Consider the following 20,895-nt stretch of genomic DNA (forward strand, 5'->3'; position numbering starts at 1 on the left):
ACTGGCTTCTCTGTGTAGTTTGACATGGTGGTTGTGAGAGTGGTCCAGAATTTCTGTGTTCTGCAATAAAATGCTGTGTCCAGGTTGGTTCATCAGGTGGTCTGCTATGGCTATGTTTTAGTATCTATCTACGGCTGTGTGTCTATATATATATATGCCTGCATGTCTACTATACATGTATATATATGTCTGCATATATAGATAGTATATATAGACATACCTATATGTGGTTATGTGTCTAGTTGAATCTACATATTTTTGGTTGGATGTCAAACATATATAGTGTGTGTATATATGTGTATGTTGTACATTGTGTGTATATATGTGTGTATGTTATACATTGTGTGTATATCTTTGTTTGTTGTACATTGTGTGTGCATGCGCATTTATATGTGTATGTTGTACATAGTGTGCGTGTATGTATGTGTTGTACATAGTGTGTGTGTGTGCATATACATATACATTTATTTATTTATTTACAACATTTATATGCCGCCTTTCTCACCCTGAAGGGGACTCAGAGAGGCTTACAAGAAATATATACATAAGGTAAAGGTAAAGGTTTTCCCCTGACATTAAGTCTAGTCATGTCCGACTCTGGGGTGTGGTGCTCATCTCCATTTCTAGGCCAAAGAGCTGGCGTTGTCCGCAGACACCTCCAAGGTCATATGGCCGGCATGACTGCATGGAGTGCCATTACCTTCCCGCTGGAGCGGTACCTATTGACCTACTCACATTTGCATGTTTTCGAACTGCTAGGTTGGCAGAAACTGGGGCTGACAGCGGAAGCTCACGCAGCTTCCTGGATTCGAACCTACGACCTTTCGGTCAGCATGGTCAGCAGTTTAACCCACTGTGCCACCGGGGGGGGGGGGCTCTTATATATATATTATATAAAAACTATATACATACAATATATTATATTATTAGCAAAGTACAATATCAGTATTATATATTACTATATTGTACTATACCATTATATTGTAATATTATATATAATATAAACATATAATATCATATTATTTATTTATTTACTTTATTTATATACCGCTTTTCTCAGCCCTCAGGCGACTCAAAGCGGTGAACAACATCGATACAAAACATCACGAGACATGTATTGGGCAGTTAAAAACAATGGTAACATAAATCATTAAACATCAGTATAACAATCATTAGTGCCTCAACAGTAAAATCAGAATCCAGTCTCATCATCCATTATTCCGTATTCCTATGTTCAATTACACTGTTTAATCAAATGCTTGTTCGAACAGCCAGGTCTTCACTTTCCTCCAAAACGCCAGCAGGGAGGGGGCTGATCTGATATCTTCCACAGCCGAGGGCCACCACTGAGTAGGCTCTGTCTCTCATCCCCGCCAAGCGCGCCTGTGATGCAGGCGGGACAGAGAGCAGGGCCTCCCTAGATGACCTTAGTGTCCTAGTCGGTTCATAGGAGTAGATGCGTTCAGATATTATTATTATTATTATTAGTAGTAGTAGTAGTATTATATTGTATTGAATATATATAAACAAATACACCTTATGCATCTAGCCTGAAGGTCATTTTATATTCAGAATTTTTAATGCAGTAATTTTCTACATGAAACTAAGACCCCTTCCACACAGCTGTATCATACTCACATTAAATCGGATTATATAGCAGTGTGGACTCTGATAATCCAGTTCAAAGCAGATATTGTGGATGATCTGCATTGTTATTCTAGGTTATAGAGCTGTGTGGAAGGGCCCCTTAGGTATGTGCACCGAACCCACAGGAAGCCAAAGGTGACACTCTCTCAGCCATCCATTCAGCTTGGAAGTATTTTAGAAAATCCCGGATGTGGGGCGCGGCGCCTTTAAGAGGCGGGGGAGAAAAAGAAGGCGCGGAAAAGGCGGGGCTTCGAGCAGAGCGCGGGAAAGCCGGCGGGATCGAACGTTGGGGAGGACGAGTGCGCCATCGGGAAGAGGCTGAGCGTTCCTATTGGTCGGGACGCGGCCGGATAGAACGTTGGGGACACGAGAGTTCCATCGAGGAGAAAGAGGGTCTCCACGTGGCCGGGATGGCGCAGCTCCGAGTGACGGATTTCTTCCAGCAGAGCAAGCGGGGCGCCTCCGGGCGCCGCAAGGGAAACCAGCCCGAGACCCCGCAGGCCTCGCCCTGGACCCCGGCAGGCAGCAGGAAGCGGGCTAGGACCGAGCCCGGGGGCAGGGGCCAGGCCTCCGCCAAGAAGAGGCTCCTTATGGCGCCCCCGGAAGAGGAGCAACCCCAGCAGGCGCCGGTGAGGCCACACTGCAGAGGGCAGGCAGTTGCACACCGCTTTCATGGCACCTGGGAGTTGTAGTTTCAGGAAGGCTGCGGCCTTCTAGGCCAAAGAGGGGGCTGATGATGCCTCACCAAACTATGTTATTATTACTATTATCAGGCCTCACCATTATTATCATGTTTCACCAAACTATTATAGTATTCTGCCTCAGCAAACGTTTATTATTATGATTATTCGAGCTCAGCAAGCTATTATAGTATAATAATAACTTTCTATATATCCCACACCCTCACCAAACCATTGGTGTTAATGTTTCACCAAATTATTACATTGTTATGTGTCACCAAACTGTTATTATTATTGGTATTATTATTATTAGGTTTCACCAAACATTATTATTATTATTAGTATGTCTCACCAAACTATTCTTGTTATTATGTTTCACCAAACTATTATATTATTACTATTATGTCTCACCAAACTTATTATTATTGGCATTATTAGGTTTCACCAAACTATATTATTATTATTAGGTTTCACCAAATATTATTAGTATTATTACTATTATGTTTCACCAAAATATTATTAGGTTTCACCAAATATCATTATTATTATTATTATTATGATTACTATTATTATGTTTCACCAAACTATATTATTATTATTATTATTATTATTATTGGGTATTGCCAGACTATTATTTTATTGTTGTATCTCTCCAAACTGGTATTATTAGTATTATTATTAGGTTTCACCAAACATTATTAGTATTATTACTATTATGTTTCACCAAAATATTATTAGGTTTCACCAAACATCATTATTATTATTGTTATTATTGTTATTATTGGGTATCGCCAGACTATTATATTATTATTGTGTCTCTCCAGACTGGTATTATTAGTATTATTAGGTTTCGCCAAACATTATTATTATTATTATTACTACTATTATTATGTCTCACCAAACATTATTATTATTATGTTTCACCAAACTATATTATTATTATTATGTCTCACTAAACTTATTATTATTGATATTATTATTAGGTTTCACCAAACTATATTATCATCATCATTATTATTATTATTATTATTATTAGGTATCGCCAGACTCTTATATTATTATTATGTCTCACCAAACTGTTATTGTTATTATGTTTCACCAAGCTATATTATTATTATTATTATTATTATTATTATTACTATGTCTCACCAAACTTATTATTATTGGTATTATTAATAGGTTTCACCAAACTATATTATTATTATTCTGCCAAATTAAACTATTATTATGACTCAAACTGCTATTAAGTTTCATGAAACTATTATATTATTATTACCATGCCTCACCAAACTACTATTATTATTATTATTATTATTATCTTAAGGAGACTCAGTGGCTCACAATACTGGAAACTTGTAAGAAACTCAAGGCTTATAGTCATGAGAGAGATTTCTAGAGAGATAGAATGCCTCTCTAGGTCCTCCAGTGCCATTCTGTGTGCAGCCTCAACCAGGTTGACCATAGAATCATGCTGGAAGACCTAGGAATTCCTAGGGAAATGTTCTCTTTAGGTTAATGTTCTTTGGAGTGAACCTTCTGCAGATGTTTGTGATGCAGTATTTCTCTTCCAGGCCCCTGGACCTTGCATTGCTCCGCCTCTTGGACCTCTCAGCCCTTCGGGTTTAGATAAGAAGGCAAAGGATTTGACCAATGTAATTCTTTCGCCAGGCCTGAAACCAGAGACGGAAGTGGAAGATAGTACACCAGCAGAAAAGGTGAGCCTTTTAGGAAGTTGTGGAAGAAGCCATTGTTGGGGATAACAACACCCAGAATCCCCCAGTTGCCACACTCCCTTTGCTTTGTATTGCTCCTGAGAGCTCCCATTTCCAAAATCCTATGGTATCTCTTTGGGTACCTACTTACTGTTATTACTTATTTATGTTTGTTTATGTCTCGCTTTTTCTCTCTACAATAAGATTGCAATATCCGTCAGACCCCCAAATGGTCCATACAGGTCGCTAAGAGAGCAGCACCTTTGCTTTCCAAGGATTCGGTGCACAAAACTGCCTGGAATGATTGCAATTGTTGTGTATAAAGTTACCTTTGGGTTCTGTCTACAAAGCAAGGTGACCAGGATATGAAAACACAATTTCCTTTTTTAGACTTAGATCTAATCTGTAAGATTCCCAAGGATTCTTACTATTTGGATGCTATGTGTATCCAAATATTCCCAGATTTGAAATACAAAACACATCTGGTTCAGAGGTGACCACAGAATGGCATTGGAGAACCCTAGAGATTGCAATGGAGGGTACTGAATTCCATTGGAAGATCTAGAGCAGGGGTCCTCAAACGAAGGCCCAGGGCCGGATATGGCCCTCCAAGGTCATTTACCTGGTCCTTGCTCAGGGTCAACCTAAGTCTGAAATGACTTGAAAGCACAGAACAACAACAGCTCTATCTCATCAGCCAAAAGCAGGCCCACACTTCCCATTGAAATACTAATAAGATTATATTTATTAAAATAATTCTTCATTTCAATTATTGTATTGTTTTAAAGTGTTTTTGCACTACAGATAAGATATGTGCAGTGTGCATAGGAATTTATTCATTTTTTTTTCCAAATTATAATCCGGCCCTCCAACAGTTTGAGGGACTGTGACCTTGCCCTCTGTTTAAACAGTTTGTGGAGCTCTGATCTAGAGATTGCATTGAGGGACCTACAAATTTTATTGGAGTATAGAATTGCATTGGAGAACTTCAGAATTGCATTGGAGGACCTACATAATTGCATTGGAGGACCTACAGATTGCATTGGAGGACCTTCTGATTGCATTGGAGGACCTACAGATTCAACTGGAGGACATTTAGATTGCAATGGAAGACCTTCAGATTGCATTGGAGTATAGAATTCCATTAGAGGACCTTCAGATTGCATTAGAGGACCTTCAGATTGCATTGGAGGACCTTCAGATTGCATTGGAGGACCTTCAGATTGCATTGTATAGTATTGCATTGGAGGACCTTCAGATTGCATTGGAGTATAGAATTGCATTGGAGAACCTACAGATTTATTTATTTATTTACTCAAAGCGGCGACACAAAGGTCTTCCAGATTGCATTGGAAGACCTTCAGATTGCATTGGAGGACCTTCAGATTGTATTGGAGTATAAAATTGCATTGGAAGACCTTCAGATTGCATTGGAGGACCTACGGATTGGATTGGAGGACCTACGGATTGGATTGGAGGACCTTCAGATTGCATTGGAGGACCTACAGATTGTATTGGAGTATAGAATTCCAATGGGTGATTATAGAATTGCATTGGAGAAGCATAGAATTGCACTGGAGGACCTACAGATTGCTTTGAAGGACCCACAGATTTAATTGGAAAGCCTACTGTTTGCATTGGAGGACTTAAAGGAATGTTCTTTGTAGAAGCCTCAAGGACCTCCAGTACAACTGGAGGAAAATAACCTTAGAGAGCTAGAGCTTGCTAAAGAGGACATTTTTAACTGCGGTGACCAAGGTGGGGGCTCTTTTACATTGAGATTATGTTTTTCCCCAGCAGGAGACATCCAAGGAGAAGCTGGCGGAGCTGAGAAGCCGCCTGGAAAAAATCCGAGCGTTGACCCAGAAAGCCCGATTACCAAAGGGATCCCCAGAGACGGACGTTGACATCAAGATCCGCCTGAAACGGGTCCGGCTGCTGGAATCCAAGATCCGGGAAAGGAAGGACTCCAAACAGGGAAAAGAAGCAGATTTGGGCAAGAAAGATCCAGAATCCAGTGGAGAGAGCAGGCAAGGGTGGTTTTATGCAGGAAGACGTTTTCTTGTGGATTTATTTTCCATAGTTTTGTTTATCTGTAGTCACTGATATTTGGAGTCTCCTCTTTTGGAGTGCTTCTGGATGAGGTTTGAGACCACTTGAAACTGCCACGGCTCAATGCTATAGAATTATGAGAGTGGTTTCATAATATAAATATATAATATATTACTGTATAATATATTTCTGTATATAATTTACTGTGTATAATTATTTTGTATGTAATATTATATTATATATAATATAATATATTGCTATATATAATGTACATAATATTATACTATATATAATGTATGTGATGCTATTTTAGCATATTTAATATGTATGTAATATTGCTATATATCATGTGTATATTACTCTATATATGTATAATATATTATTATATATAGTATCTATATATATAAATTTGTTAGGGGCATCCAACGAGGAAACAAAACTCAAAAACCCCCCAACGAAACTTAACCAAAATTCCCATGCCCATAACACAACCCACAAGGTACAAACATATCTACTCAAAATGAAAAACAACACAACAACACACTCACAAAACGGCAAAACAACAAAACTCAAAAATCCCCCAACGAAACTTAACCAAAATTCCCATGCCCATAACACAACCCACAAGGTACAAACATACCTACTCAAAATGAAAAACAACACAACAACACACTCACAAAACGGCAAAACAACAAAACTCAAAAATCCCCCAACGAAACTTAACCAAAATCCCCGTGCCCATAACACAACCCACAAGGTACAAACATATCTACTCAAAATGAAAAACAACACAACAACACACTCACAAAACGGCAAAACAACAAAACTCAAAAATCCCCCAACGAAACTTAACCAAAATCTCCGTGCCCATAACACAACCCACAAGGTACAAACATATCTACTCAAAATGAAAAACAACACAGCAACACACTCACAAAACGGCAAAAGAACAAAACTCAAAAAAAACCCCAACGAAACTTAACCAAAATTCCCATGCCCATAACACAACCCACAAGGTACAAACATATCTACTCAAAATGAAAAACAACACAACACACTCACAAAACGGCAAAACAACTGAGCATGCGCATTGGCGCCCAGCCGCAAGTTCCATCGCGCGCGCACATGGCCTTCCGGCCAACGTTCCCTCTGCGGAAACCATGCCCACTCCAAGCCCCGCCGCGCCGCTTCCCGCACACACACACCCTGCCGCACACACACACGCAACCCCACGCTCCATCACTCCCCCCCCGCCGCACACACACACGCAACCCCACGCTCCATCACTCCCCCCACTGCCGCACACACATGCAACCCTACTCCCCCCGCCGCCGCACACACACATGCAACCCCAGGCTCCATCACTCCCCCCGCCGCCGCACACACACACGCAACCCCAGGCTCCATCACTCCCCCCGCCGCCGCACACACACACGCAACCCCACGCTCCATCACTCCCCTGCCCCAATCTTACCTCCTTTTACTTCAAGCCACCTCCAAACCCCACCCCGCCCCTTCCCGCCCTGTCAAAATCTAGGAAAGACAGGAAGGAAGGAAAGAAGGAAGAAAGAGAAAGGGAGGTAAAGAAAAAGGGGGAAGGAAGGAAAGTTAGAGGAAGAAGAAAAGGAAAGAAAAGGAAAGATGGAAGGAAAGAAAAGAGAGACAGCAGAAGAGAAAGAAAAAGGGGGAAGGAAGGAAAGAGATAGAGAAAGAAGAGGAGAAGGAAAGATGGGAAGGAAGGAAGGAAGGAAGGAAGGAGGGAGGGAAAGAAGGAGAGAAAGAAGGAGAGAAAGAAGGAGAGAAAGAGGGAAGATTGGCCACAGCAACACGTGGCGGGTAAAGGTTGTTATTTCTATTATTATTATGATGATGCTATTGTTCCTCTGAGACCCTTTTAGGGGGAATGGGAGAGGTGTCAGGTCCCGGAGGCAATGCATTGCATTATTGTTATTGTTATGATGGTGGTGAAATAAAAGGAAATAAAAAGAGAAAGAAGGAAGCAAACAGGGAGGGAAGAAAGGCAAAGGAAGAAAGGGGGAGGGAATGAAGGAAAGAGAGAAGGATGAAACCAAGTAGTGAAAGAAGGAAAGAAAGAAAGAGGTAGAGAAGGAAGAAAGGAGAGAAAGGGGGAGGAAAAGGGGGAAGGAATAGGTAGGGACCTCTCTTTCATAATAGTCCAGATATCTACCTCAACTTTGATAAGTTTTACTATAGGCCACAGCAACGCGTGGCAGGGCACAGCTAGTAATATATAATATGCTATATAATATTTAACATAATACTATATATAATATAGTATATTACTATATTCAGAGTCTCCTCTTTGGCGTGCCTTTGGATACGGTTTGAGACCAATTATAGCTACCATAGCTCAATCCAATAGAATTATGAGAGTATTTTCACAATATTATATTTATTACTGTATATAATATAATGTATATATTTAATATATTGCTATATATAATTTACTGTGTGCAATATTGTATTACTTTATATAATATAATATGTTACTATATATAATGCACATATTATGTTATCTATAATATAATGTATGTGACATTATTTTACCATATATAATATGTATGTAATATTGCTATATATAATATAATGTGTATAATATATTACTATATATAATATATAATACAATATATAGTGTAATATATAATATAATACTATATATTATATTATATATTTCTATGCGTAATATAATGTATTACATATAGTAATATATAATATTACATATAGTAATATATAATATATAGAACCTATTGTTCTGTAATATATAATATTACAGAACAATAGTTTTCACAAGGTCTTTGGCAATTCCAAGGATGCCATAACATAGTGGCGCTAAACCGTGTTAACTTTACAGTGTAGATGCACCATAAGATTCACCATATTTATTCCTGGCCTAGATTTTCTCTCCCCCGCCCCGATGGGTTGCAGGATTTTGAGAAAGTATAACTTTTCCCAAGTTAAAGTGATGTCAGGCTATAGTTACTCTATAACTAGGATGCATTCCTAAAATCCATAACAGTATTCCAGCACTAATTTTGTATTCTTTCCTCCCTGAAATCAGTGAGAATGTCCCAGCCTACCAGCGCTTCCATGCTCTCGCCGAGGATGTGCCCCCCGGCCTTGCGCTGCCCTATAAGTACAGAGTCCTGGCTGAGATGTTCCGCAGTGCGGACACCATCGTGGGGATGCTCTTTAACCGGTCGGAAACAGCCACCTTCGCCAAGGTCAAGCAAGGGGTCCAGGACATGATGCGCAAGTGAGTGGGCAGCAATGACCGCCCCTTCTGGGGGGTACGTCTGCACTGTGAAGTTAACGCAGTTTGATTGCACTTGAAGTGCGGTGGCTCAGTGCTTAAAGAATCCTAGAAATTGTAGTTTCAGAAGTGTCAATCATGTTCTGTGCCAAAGAGGGCAAACTACAACTCCCATAAATGCATATAATTGAGCCATGACCACTAAAGTGATGCCAAAATGCATTCTACACAGTGTTTGTGTGTGCACACGTGTATATAACATATATAATACATACAATAAAATTCACACACACACACACACATATATATATACACTATGTATATTGTGTTTCTATATATGTGTGTATATAACATAATACATTCAATTAAATGCATGTATCATATACATACACTATATGTGTGTATATAACATATATAATACATACTATAAGTGCATATATCATATACATACAGTATATGTATAGTGTTTGTATATTTATGTGTGTATATACAACATAATACACAATAAAATGCATATATCATACATCTACGCACTATATATATACACACACAGTATATATGTGATATATGCATTATATTATAAATACTAAATATTATACACACATGTATATACACACATATACATGTAGTGTGTACATATAAGAATTTTATTGCATTGTACACAGTACAACACAATCTAAACTGTATAACACAGTCTAAACATATCAACATGTAATTTATTGCAATTGTATAACACAGTCTAAACATATCAACATACAGAATACGTACAATAAAATGCATATATCATACATCTACACACTATATATACACACACACACACAGAGTATATATGTGATATATGCATTTTGTAAATATAAATATTAAATATTATGCACACATTGTGTATATGCATATATTATATATGCATTTTATTGTACGTATTCTGTATGTTGATATGTTTAGACTGTGTTGTACCCTGCTTCGAGTCATTAGGAATGGCAGGTAACAAATTATTATTATTATTATTATTAATAATAATAATAATAATTGGATACACCCTTGGAACCAAAGCCTAATAGATACCGAAGATTTATTATATGCAGTAGGGAAGTACTGTGTATGTTTTTCCGTCTGAAAGAATGTTTGTGTATCTCGTTATATGTAATTTATAGGCTTGTGTCTTGTCTCTTCTTACCTCTCTTTGAGCTCCAAGGAGAGGCGGGTAATAACTCAATAATAACAACAACAACAATAACTGATATTGTTATTATTCAGATATTTATTTTGACATTGAAGTTGTTTTTAGTTGGGTCTCTGTGATGGGGAATTATTATTTTTCTAAATCTAATGGGTGTAGTTCGTACCAATAGTTTATTCACTGCCTTTGGGGGAAATGATCTGCAAAGTGAACCCTATACATTTAATGTTTGTCGTTCTATAGGCAATTTGAGGAGCGCAATGTGGGTCAGATCAAAACGGTGTTTCCCGATTCGTACATTTTACGCCAAGAGAAGAACGTCCCCACTTTTGGAAGTGGAGGCCCCAAGAAAAGCGACTACCAGCTGACTTTTGAACCAGTCCTGGAAGCTGGTATGTTATGGGGCAAAGGATTCAGACCCCAAAATGACCCATTTCCCCAAATGTGGATTTCCCGCCATTGTGGACTTCAAGAAACTCATTGTTATTATTACTATTATATTGGTCTTTGTGTTATGAGCTCTCAGAACTGCACTTAAAGGAGAAGTGGGCAAAGTGGAGGGCCATTTCAATAAAATAACTCCTTTTCTGTTAAAAGAAAGGACATTCTTGGGCTTAAATTGGCGCAGGGTTATGGGCCATTTCTCATACTAGCCAAACCTACAACAAAATATTATTAACAATAATAATTAATAATATAGTATTAACAGCAACAATATCATATCTATATAAATAATAATGTTCTGTCCGTTTGTGGGATTAACATAACTCAAAAACCACTGGACGGACTGACATGAAATTTGGAAGCTATACCCCTAACAGACCAACGAGTGACCATCACTCATAACTGCCCTCCCCCCCCAAAAAAAAACTGAAAAGGACTTAAAAACCCCAAAAAGCTAAATGACGATACAGAAAAAAGGGAAGGTAGAGGGAGGGAAAGAAAGGGAGAAAGAAAGAGAAAGAGGGAGGGAAATAAAGAAGGAAAGAGGTAGAGAAGGAAGAAAGGAGAAAAAGGGGAAGGAAGGAAAGAGGGAGAGAAGGAAGGAGAGATGGAAAGAAAAAGGGAAGGAGGGAAAGAAGGAGAGAAAGGGAAGAAAGGAAAGAGAGAAGGAAGGATGGAAACAAAAAGGGAAGGAGGGAAAGAGGTAGGGAAGGAAGAAATGAGAGAAAGAAGATAAAAAAGGGGGAAGGAAGGAAGGAGACAAGGAAAAAAAGGGAAGGAAGGAAAAGGGAGCAAAGGAAAGAGAAGGAAGGATGGAAACAAAATGCAAAGGAAGGAAGGAAAGGGAAAGAGGTAGGGAAGGAAGGAATGGTAGAGAAGGAAGGAAGGAGAGAAGGAAAGAAAAAGGAAGGAGGGAAAGGGAAGGGAATGGTTGGAAGCAAAAAACAAAGGAAGGAAGGAAAGAGAGAAAGGTAGGGAAGGAAGAAATGAGAGAAAGAAGAAGATAAAGAAAAGGGGAAGGAAGGAAAGGTAGAGTAGGAAGGAAGGAGAGAAGGAAAGAAAAAAGGGAAGGAAGGAAAGTGGGAGCAAAGGAAGGAGGGAAAGAAGGAGAGAAATGGAGGGAAGGAAAGAGGATGAAAGCAAAAAACGAAGGAAGAAATGAGAGAAAAAGGGATAAAGAAAAAGGGGGGAAGGAAGGAAAGGTAGAGAAGGAAAGAAGGAAGGAAAGAAATGGAGGGACGGTTGGCCACAGCAACGTGTGGCGGGTACAGCTAGTAATAACATAATAACAATATATAATGTAATAACAATATCATATAATAAAAATTATATTATAATTTTTTATTATTTAAACCCCTTATGGCACAGCTGGTTAAACCGCTGAGCTGCTGAACTTGCCTGGCAGGGTTGGCCAGGCAGGTTCACAAAACTCAAGATGGCTCTTCTTTCACTTTCAGGTGAGAAACTGTCAGCTTCATGGCTGATGGAGCGCCGGAAAGTATTCAGCAGGAACCTGGTCAATATTGTCAAGAGTCACCACAAGGTCAGCCATTGCGCCTGCCCTTCCCTTCCTTCTCTGTCCAGTTGAAACACGGTGGTGCATCTACATTGTTGAATGAATGCAATTCGACACCACTTGAACTACCACTACTATGGGACCCTGGAAGATGTAGTTTTCTAAGGCCTTTGGCCTTCTCTGGGTGCATCTATGCTGCAGAATCATTGCAGTGGAGCCCTGGGAGTTGCAGTTTTCTAAGATCTTTCCCCGTCTCTGTGTCTACACTGTATGAATGCAACAGGGTCTTGGGAGTTGTGGTTTCCCAAGGTATTTTCCCTTCTCTGGGTGCATCTGCACTGAGATCAAATCAATGCAATGGGACCATGAGAGTTTCCCAAAGCCTAATCCCTTCTCTGAGTACATCTACACTGGATTAATGCAATGGGACCCTGGGAGTTGTGGTTTCCAGGGCCTTTTCCCTTCTCTGAGTGCATCTATACTGGATTAATGCAATAGGGTCCTGGGAGTTGTCGTTTCCCAAGGTCTTTTGCTTTTTCTGGGTGCATCTACACTGGAATCAATGCAATGGGACCCTGGGAATTGTAGTTTCCCAAGGCCTTTGTAATGTGTATCTATGCTGCAGAATCAATGCAATGGGACACTGGGTGTTGTAGCTTTCCAAGACCTTTCCCCTTCTCTGAGTGTATCTATATTGGATTAATGCAACGGGACCCTGGGAGTTACAGTTTCCCAAGGTCTTTTGCTTTCTGTGGGTGCATCTACACTGGAAACTACAAGTCCCATGGTCTCGTTGCATTGATTCCAGTGAAGATGCACCCAGAGAAAGGAAAAGACCGGGAGTTGTAGTTTCCCGGGGCCTTTGGATTTTGTCATGTGCCTCTATGCTGTGGAATCAATGCAATGGGACCCTGGGAGTTGTAGTTTCCAAGGCCTTTGCCATGTGCACCTATGCTGCAGAAACAATGCAATGGGACCCCGGGAGTCATAGTTTTCCAAAACCCTTTGCCTTCTCTGGTCACCTCTGCACTGCAGACTCAATGCAGTTTGATGTCACGGCTCTGTTATGGGACCCCGGGAGTTGTAGTTCTCCAAAGATCTTTTAGCCTTCCCTGCCAAGGAGTGCTGGTGCTTTGCCAGGCTGCCACTCTGAACGTTGCATAGCATTGGGCTGTGGCACTTAAAGTGATACCACTCCCTACGTAGCAGGCGGTGATTTTTTCCTTTTGATGCCGATGCCCTTTCCTTTCCGTGCAGGCCTTCCTGGCTTCGCTGAGCCCTCCCATGGTGGTGCCGGAGGACAAACTGACCCGATGGCACCCCCGCTTTAATGTGGACGAGGTGCCGGACATCTCTCCCGCTGAGCTGCCGCAGCCTCCGCAAGTAGACAAGATCACCAGTGCGCAGGAAGTGCTAGCAAAGGCTAGGAGCATGTTAACGCCAAAGGTAAGGCTTGGGGATTATGTCCATACCATATCTCTATTTTTTTGTTGTCCGTGTCCCATCGGTCATTGTTTATTGGAAAGCCCATAGGTAAAAGGTAAAGTTTTTCCCCTGACATGAAATCCAGTCGTGTCCGACTCGAATCTATTGGAAATTCCAGTGCATCATAACGTTATTGTAAAGGTAAAAATTACATCATCTCCGTTTGGCAAATGTGAATCTCTGTGATCATGGAGACCACCTGAAAAGCTCTTGTCAAAAAGAATGGTATGACCTTGTTAGAAGTCAAACCTTAAGGCAAGTGATATTCATAAAATGTTAATGTAATAGCACACAGGTAGCTCAGCTGTTAAACTGAGGAACCAGGCCACAACAAAAATATATCTGGTTAGCAGACAATGGTTATTTGAAATAGGATTTGCAGTTGTAATTTCCTGTTGGTCAAAAGATATACACTCCCTTAAAACATGCTCTCAAGAAACAAAACAAAGTAGTCTTCTTTGAAAAATAACATACTGTATATACTTGAATATAAGCCGACCCGAATATAAGCCGAGGCACCTAATTTTATCACAAATAACTGGGAAAACGTATTGACTCGAGTATAAGCTGAGGGTGGGAAATGCATCCACTATGGGTCAATTTCAAAATAAAAATAGATACCAATAAAACTACATTGAGGCATCAGTAGGCTACATGTTTTTGAATATTTACATAAAACTGTAATTTAAGATAAGACTGTCCAACTCTGATCAAACTATTATTCTAACCTCCTTCAATGTAAATGTATTAAAATAATAAAAATAATAGAGTAAAATAATGAAAATGCAATATAAACAGTAATAATAGAGTAAGATAATAAATGTAATAATAGGGTAACATACTGTAAATGTAATAATAATAATTTTAAAATAGTAAATGTAATAATAATATTAAAGCAAAATAATAAATAGAATAATAATAGAGCAAAATAATGTAAATATAATAATAGAGTAAAATAATAAATGTAATAAAATAATACTAATAACAAAAACCTTGGCCTGTACTTAAACACAATCAACGCTGACAAAATTACCATCTGTCTGCTGCAAAAGGCCACCCTACTGGGAAAAACAGCAATGATAATAATAGTAATAGTAATAATAAAGTATAATAATTCATTCTAGAAATCTCTTGGTTCCCTAGCATGATGGAGAAATTTGACCATGGAAATAATAATTATAATATATAATAATAATAATAATAATTTAGAAATTTCTAGTACCTCCAGCATGACTAGAGAAAGTTGACCGTGGAGATAATAATAATAACAACAACAACAACAACAACAACAACCTTGGTCTGCACTTAACACAATAGTCGCTGACAAAATTACCATCTGTCAGCTGCAAAAGGCCACCCTACTGGGAATAACAGCAATGATAATAATAGTAGTAGTAGTAATAATAATAATAATAATAATAATAAAGTATAATTATTCATTTTAGAAAGCTCTCTGTTCCCTAGCACGACTGGAGAAAGTTGACTATAGAAATATTATTAATAATAAACAATAATAATTCATTTTAGAAATCTCTTTGTCCTCCAGCAAGACTGCAGAAAATTGGCCATAGAATCAAACCAGAGGACCTTGAGATTCCTAGATTTTTAATCACATCCATGAATAATCAGGTCTGCAAATGTGGAGCAACTGTGTTGCTTTTTCCATAGTGTTATCATTCTTTTTCATGATGATCTTGTTATGTTTTTAACTTTGCGAGAAACTGATTTGAGCGAGTTGGTTCTCTTGTCCAGATGGAGAAGGCTTTGGCCAACCTGGCCTTGCGGACGGCAGAGAGCAGCCGCCCTTTGACCCCGGAGTCACCCCGCCCGACCCCTTCGGCCCCCCCAAACACCCCCAGCAGCAGCCTCAGGGGGGTCTCCCAGGCCTTGCTGGAGCGGGTAAGCAATTGGAGCTTTGTATATGCTGGACCGCTCTAACAACTACCATGTCAGACTACACAGAGAAGCCATTGAAATCCACAAGCATGTGGACAATTTCAACAGAAAGGGGGAAACCATGAAAATGAACAAAATTTGGCTAAGGTAAAGGTTTCCCCTGATATGAAGTCTAGTTGTGTCTGACTCTTGAGGGTTGGTGATCATCTCCATTTCTAAGTTGAAGAGCCAGCGTTATCCATAGACACCTCCAAGGTCATGTGACCAGCATGACTGCATGGAGCACCGTTTACTTCCCACAGAAACGGTACTTATTGATCTACCCACATTTGCATGTTTTTGAACTGCTAGGTTGTCAGAAGCTGGGACTAACAACAGAAGCTAACCCATGATCCTCAGATTTGAGTCGCTGACCTATTGGTCAGTAAGTTCAGTAGCTCAGTGGTTTAACTTTCTGTGCCACCAGGGGGGCATATATCTATATATACATACACATACATGCGCACGCACGCCTAGAATTCCAGATAGGAAAAAATTAAGGCCAGCAAACACCTCCCAACAAAGGATTCCCTCAGGCAGGAAACGGCCAGGCCTTGAAGCTGCAAGGCTATTCAAGGCTAATCAAGCTTGCCAGTGGCAACATTCACACTTGCCTCAAACAGAAGATTTCTTTTCCCATCTTTGACATTCCACAGGTATTTATTTATTTACGACATTTATATGCTGCCCTTCTCACCCCAAAGGGGATGCAGAGCGGCTCACAAGTAACAAGTAAATACAATATAGTATATTATTACAGTAGCACAATATTAATATTATATATTACATTGTACTATAATGTTATATTGTAATATTATTAGTAATATTACATTTAATATAAAATATATAATTATAATATTATTATTAGTAGCATTATATTGTATTACATTATAATATTATCAATATAATATGTATATATATTATATTATATTATATTATATTATATTTTAAGCACAGTGCAGGGGACAAGATGGAATTGCCTTCCTGGCCCCTCTCTTCACTCTGATCTTAGAGTATGTAAACCCCACTTTTCTAGTTTCCAACAGACCCCTCAATCTGAGGGTGCCTGCCATAGATGTGGGCAAAATTTCACTAGAGAATGCTTCTGGAACATGGCCAGACAGCCTGGAAAATTCACAACAAGCTAGTCAAGGAAAGGCTTTGGAGTCCAACATTGTGGATTTTGATGTGACCCATGGGTAAATCATGGGTCATTCTGCAGAGCAGGGAAAAGTGTCCTAGCAAAATACAGGTGATTCATGGGGAATTTCCTTGGCGTCCTTGCACTGACCGGACTCTGTAGTCTGACTCTGCTTCCATCTTATATGCTCTTTTTCCAGATCAGAGCCAAGGAGGCGCAGAAGCTACAGGCACAGATGACGCGGGACCCACAGCAAGAGCATCGCCTGGGAATGATGGGCCGCCTGCCGGAAATGGCCCGGGTCCTGCGCAACGTCTTTGTGGCCGAGAAGAAGCCGGCGCTCACCCTGGAGGCGGCCTGCCAGCGGATGTTGGCCAGCTACCGCTCGCTCATGACCCCGGGTATGTGATGCATTCCCATTGTAGTTGACACTGTTAGACTCTGGAAGATCTTGGCGTTAAAATCAAGCTCACAACAATAAAACGCTGAAGACAAGGGATTTATTCCTTCTTTCCAGAATCCCTAAAAAAAAGACAGTTCTAAAGTTTCCTGCTCAGACTTCTGTATATATCAGCCCCAACTCCCATCTGCCCTCTAGTGGCCAAACACTGTACCCACTATCAGAGAACTGATATGAGGATCCTGACAGACACTAGCCCAGGCTGGTCAATCCTATTTCCATGGGTGGCCACATCCACCTTATTCCTCTAGCATGACCCTTGTTTGGTGGCTATCAGAGTTCAGCATTTCTACTAAATGGAGATCAATTTGCTTTACTTCTCTCTTGAGCAAGGTTTGCAGGTGCCTTCTGGCAAAATGGGTAGTATTCCAGGGAGGGAGTGTTCTTCTGACAAATAAACTTTCTTGGGGGAAAGCACCAGGTTTGAGCAGTTCGCAATCTTGTGTAGTAGCAGAGTAGACTCCTTTTAATTGTTTTTACCCAAGTCTATTTATTTATTTACATTTATATGCCGCCCTTCTCATCCCGAAGGGGACTCAGAGTGGCTTACAAGATATATATACATACAATATATTATTAGCATAGTACAGTATCAGTTTTGCATATTGCTATATTGTATTATATCAATTGTACTGTAATATAATTAGTAATGGGTTGTTGTAGGATTTTTCAGGCTGTATGGCCATGGTCTAGAGGCATTCTCTCCTGACATTTCGCCTGCATCTATGGCAAGCATCCTCAGAGGTAGTGAGGTCTGTTGGGACTGGGAAAAGGGGTTTATATAGCTGTGGAATGCGCAGGGTGGGACAAAGGACTCTTGTCTGCTGGAGCTAGGTGTGAATGTTTCAACTGACCACCTTGATTAGCATACAATGGGCTGACTGTGCCTGGAGCAAACTTTTGTTGAGAGGTGATTAGATGCCCTTGTTTGTTTCCTCTCTGTTGTTGTGCTGTTGCAATTTTAGAGTTTTTTTAATACTGGTAGCCAGATTTTGTTCATTTTCATGGTTTCCTCCTTTCTGTTGACATTGTCCACATGCTTGTGGATTTCAATGGCTTCTCTGTGTAGTCTGACATGGTGGTTGTGAGAGTGATCCAGCATTTCTGTGTTCTCAAAAAAAGCCAGTGGGATTTTGGCCTGCATCAATAGGAGCATAGTGTCTAGATCTATGGAAGTAATGCTCCCCATGCTCTATTCCGCTTTGGTTAGACCACACCTGGAATATTGTGTCCAATTCTGGGCACAACAATTGAAGAGAGATATTGACAAGCTGGAATGTGTCTAGAGGAGGGCAACTAAAATGATCAAGGGTCTGGAGAACAAGCCCTATGAGGAGCGGTTTAAGGAGCTGGGCATGTTTAGCCTGAAGAAGAGAAGGCTGAGAGGAGATATGATAGCCATGTATAAATATGTGAGAGGAAGTCATTAGGAAGTTTTATTATTATTATTTTATTATTATTAGACTCCATTTTATTTTCCCACATGCCTAGATCACTGTTGCCATAAGCTACAAACACGATATTTTGACAACATATATTAGACACATAAGGCTTTCATGTGATGTAACATTCATTACCATAGAAACAAAACAAGAACACAAAGCCAAAGACTTATCAGCAGCCCTTTGTATCAGCCCCAACTCCCATCTGCCCCCCTAGTACCCACTGTCAGAACTGAAGCAGCCAGTCCCAGGCTGATACCATGATCCTGACAGACACTAGCCCAGGCTGGTCAATCCTATTTCCATGGAGGGCCACATCCACTATGTTCCTGGCTTGAAAGTGACATTTCCTATGAGGAGCGGCTTAAGAAGCTGGGCATGTTTAGCCTGAAGAAGAGAAGGCTGAGAGGAGATATGATAGCCATGTATAAATATGTGAGAGGAAGCCACAGGGAGGAGGGAGCAAGCTTGTTTTCCGCTTCTTTGGAGACTAGGACGCAGAACAATGGCTTCAAACTACAAGAGAGGAGATTCCATCTGAACATTAGGAAGAACTTCCTGACTGTGAGAGCCATTCAGCAGTGGAACTCTCTGCCCCAGAGTGTGGTGGAGGCTCCTTCTTTGGAAGCTTTTAAACAGAGGCTGGATGGCCATCTGTCAGGGGTGATTTGAATGCAATATTCCTGCTTCTTGGCAGGGGGTTGGACTGGATGGCCCATGAGGTCCCTTCCAACTCTTTGATTCTATGATTCCTGTTTAATTGTGCAGCCCTTACTTTGACAGTCCAGAAACTTTTGTTTTTATGTCGAATTGGTTGAGATTCTTATCCAATATTCATTGAAAAAGTAGACCAAAATGTGCTGCAAGATTTTTTTTTTTTTGCAGTTTAGTAAACTTTTCCCATGTTTTTATTGAAGAACCAATTAGGAAATTGCATTGATAACCCAGGAACAAAAATCACTGTGTTTACAAATGTAATAATAGACAGGCCAAATTTCCTTTTGTCGCTGCAGGAGAAATGGAGGGCCACCTGCGCCTCCTTTCGGAGCTGCTTCCATCCTGGGTCAGCATCCTTTCCATCCGGAAAGACACATATATCAAGCTGGACAAAAGCGTCGACCTCAATATCATCACCGAGAGACTGGCCAAAAGGGTGAAGGAAGAGGAACAGCTTTGATAGCAACGAACGCAGACTTTTTGGTGCAACAATTGTGACTGGATTGAGCCTCCTGGCAGAGTTTTTACTTAAGACATTTCTAGATTTTAGCATTGATGGAGCAATAAAGGCAAAAGATAGTTTTTACTGTTTCTAGCTGCTTCCCCCCTCCCCAATTCAGCTGGAAAGTTGGTTTCGGTTCATGTCAAACTCCATACCTCTCTGCAGTTGTTGAAACTTTGTAATTGTTTCCGGAATTATGTTTTTCTTTCAATAGATTGTAATGGGGAATGAAATGAAGCAAGACTACAAATGTGGAAAAATATGATGCAGGAGTTTCCATTCCCAGATGCAATGGGTTAGGAATGCTTTTCCAGGAAAATGAGTTGGAATTAATTCCTTTTGCATTTTTTAAATAGTTTGCAAGGGTCCCTCCTTCCCTTTCTTTAAAAAAAGAGAGGATCTGTTTTGAAATATTGAATGTATTATTATGAACCTTGGCATTAAAATATTTTCTTCACTTGACAACATATTGGAGAGCGTTTCTTATTACATCCAAGGCAAGGTCCCTTTTCCCTTTATCTTGTAACCAAAGTACAGGGTTAGTCAAAATGCATAGGCCAATCTGCCATTCAATTGAATGGCAGATTGGCCTATGCATTTTGACTAACCCTGTATATTAGCTGTAATCCACTTTGCAGAACAGACCAATAATAATAATAATAATAATAATATTGAGCCATTATAACCAATGCCATCAAAGCCAGAATTGAAAAG

The 20,895-nt window shown here is 40.0% G+C and overlaps 1 protein-coding gene across 1 annotated transcript; it reads left to right on the forward strand.

Annotated features, from left to right (window-relative positions):
* The first annotated feature begins 1,915 nt into the window (after positions 1-1,915).
* CDT1 (chromatin licensing and DNA replication factor 1) lies at positions 1,916-20,646 on the forward strand. The gene is made up of 10 exons (XM_067471065.1): positions 1,916-2,276; positions 3,899-4,042; positions 5,837-6,069; positions 9,171-9,365; positions 10,783-10,931; positions 12,441-12,526; positions 13,757-13,945; positions 15,737-15,883; positions 17,260-17,461; positions 19,976-20,646. Exons 1-10 carry the CDS (start codon positions 2,058-2,060, stop codon positions 20,137-20,139), a joined length of 1,728 nt encoding a protein of 575 aa, XP_067327166.1. The 5' UTR covers positions 1,916-2,057; the 3' UTR covers positions 20,140-20,646.
* Positions 20,647-20,895: the final 249 nt, after the last annotated feature.

The sequence above is a fragment of the Anolis sagrei genome, chromosome 8 (assembly GCF_037176765.1).
Source record: "Anolis sagrei isolate rAnoSag1 chromosome 8, rAnoSag1.mat, whole genome shotgun sequence".
NCBI classification, from domain to species: Eukaryota; Metazoa; Chordata; class Lepidosauria; order Squamata; family Dactyloidae; genus Anolis; species Anolis sagrei.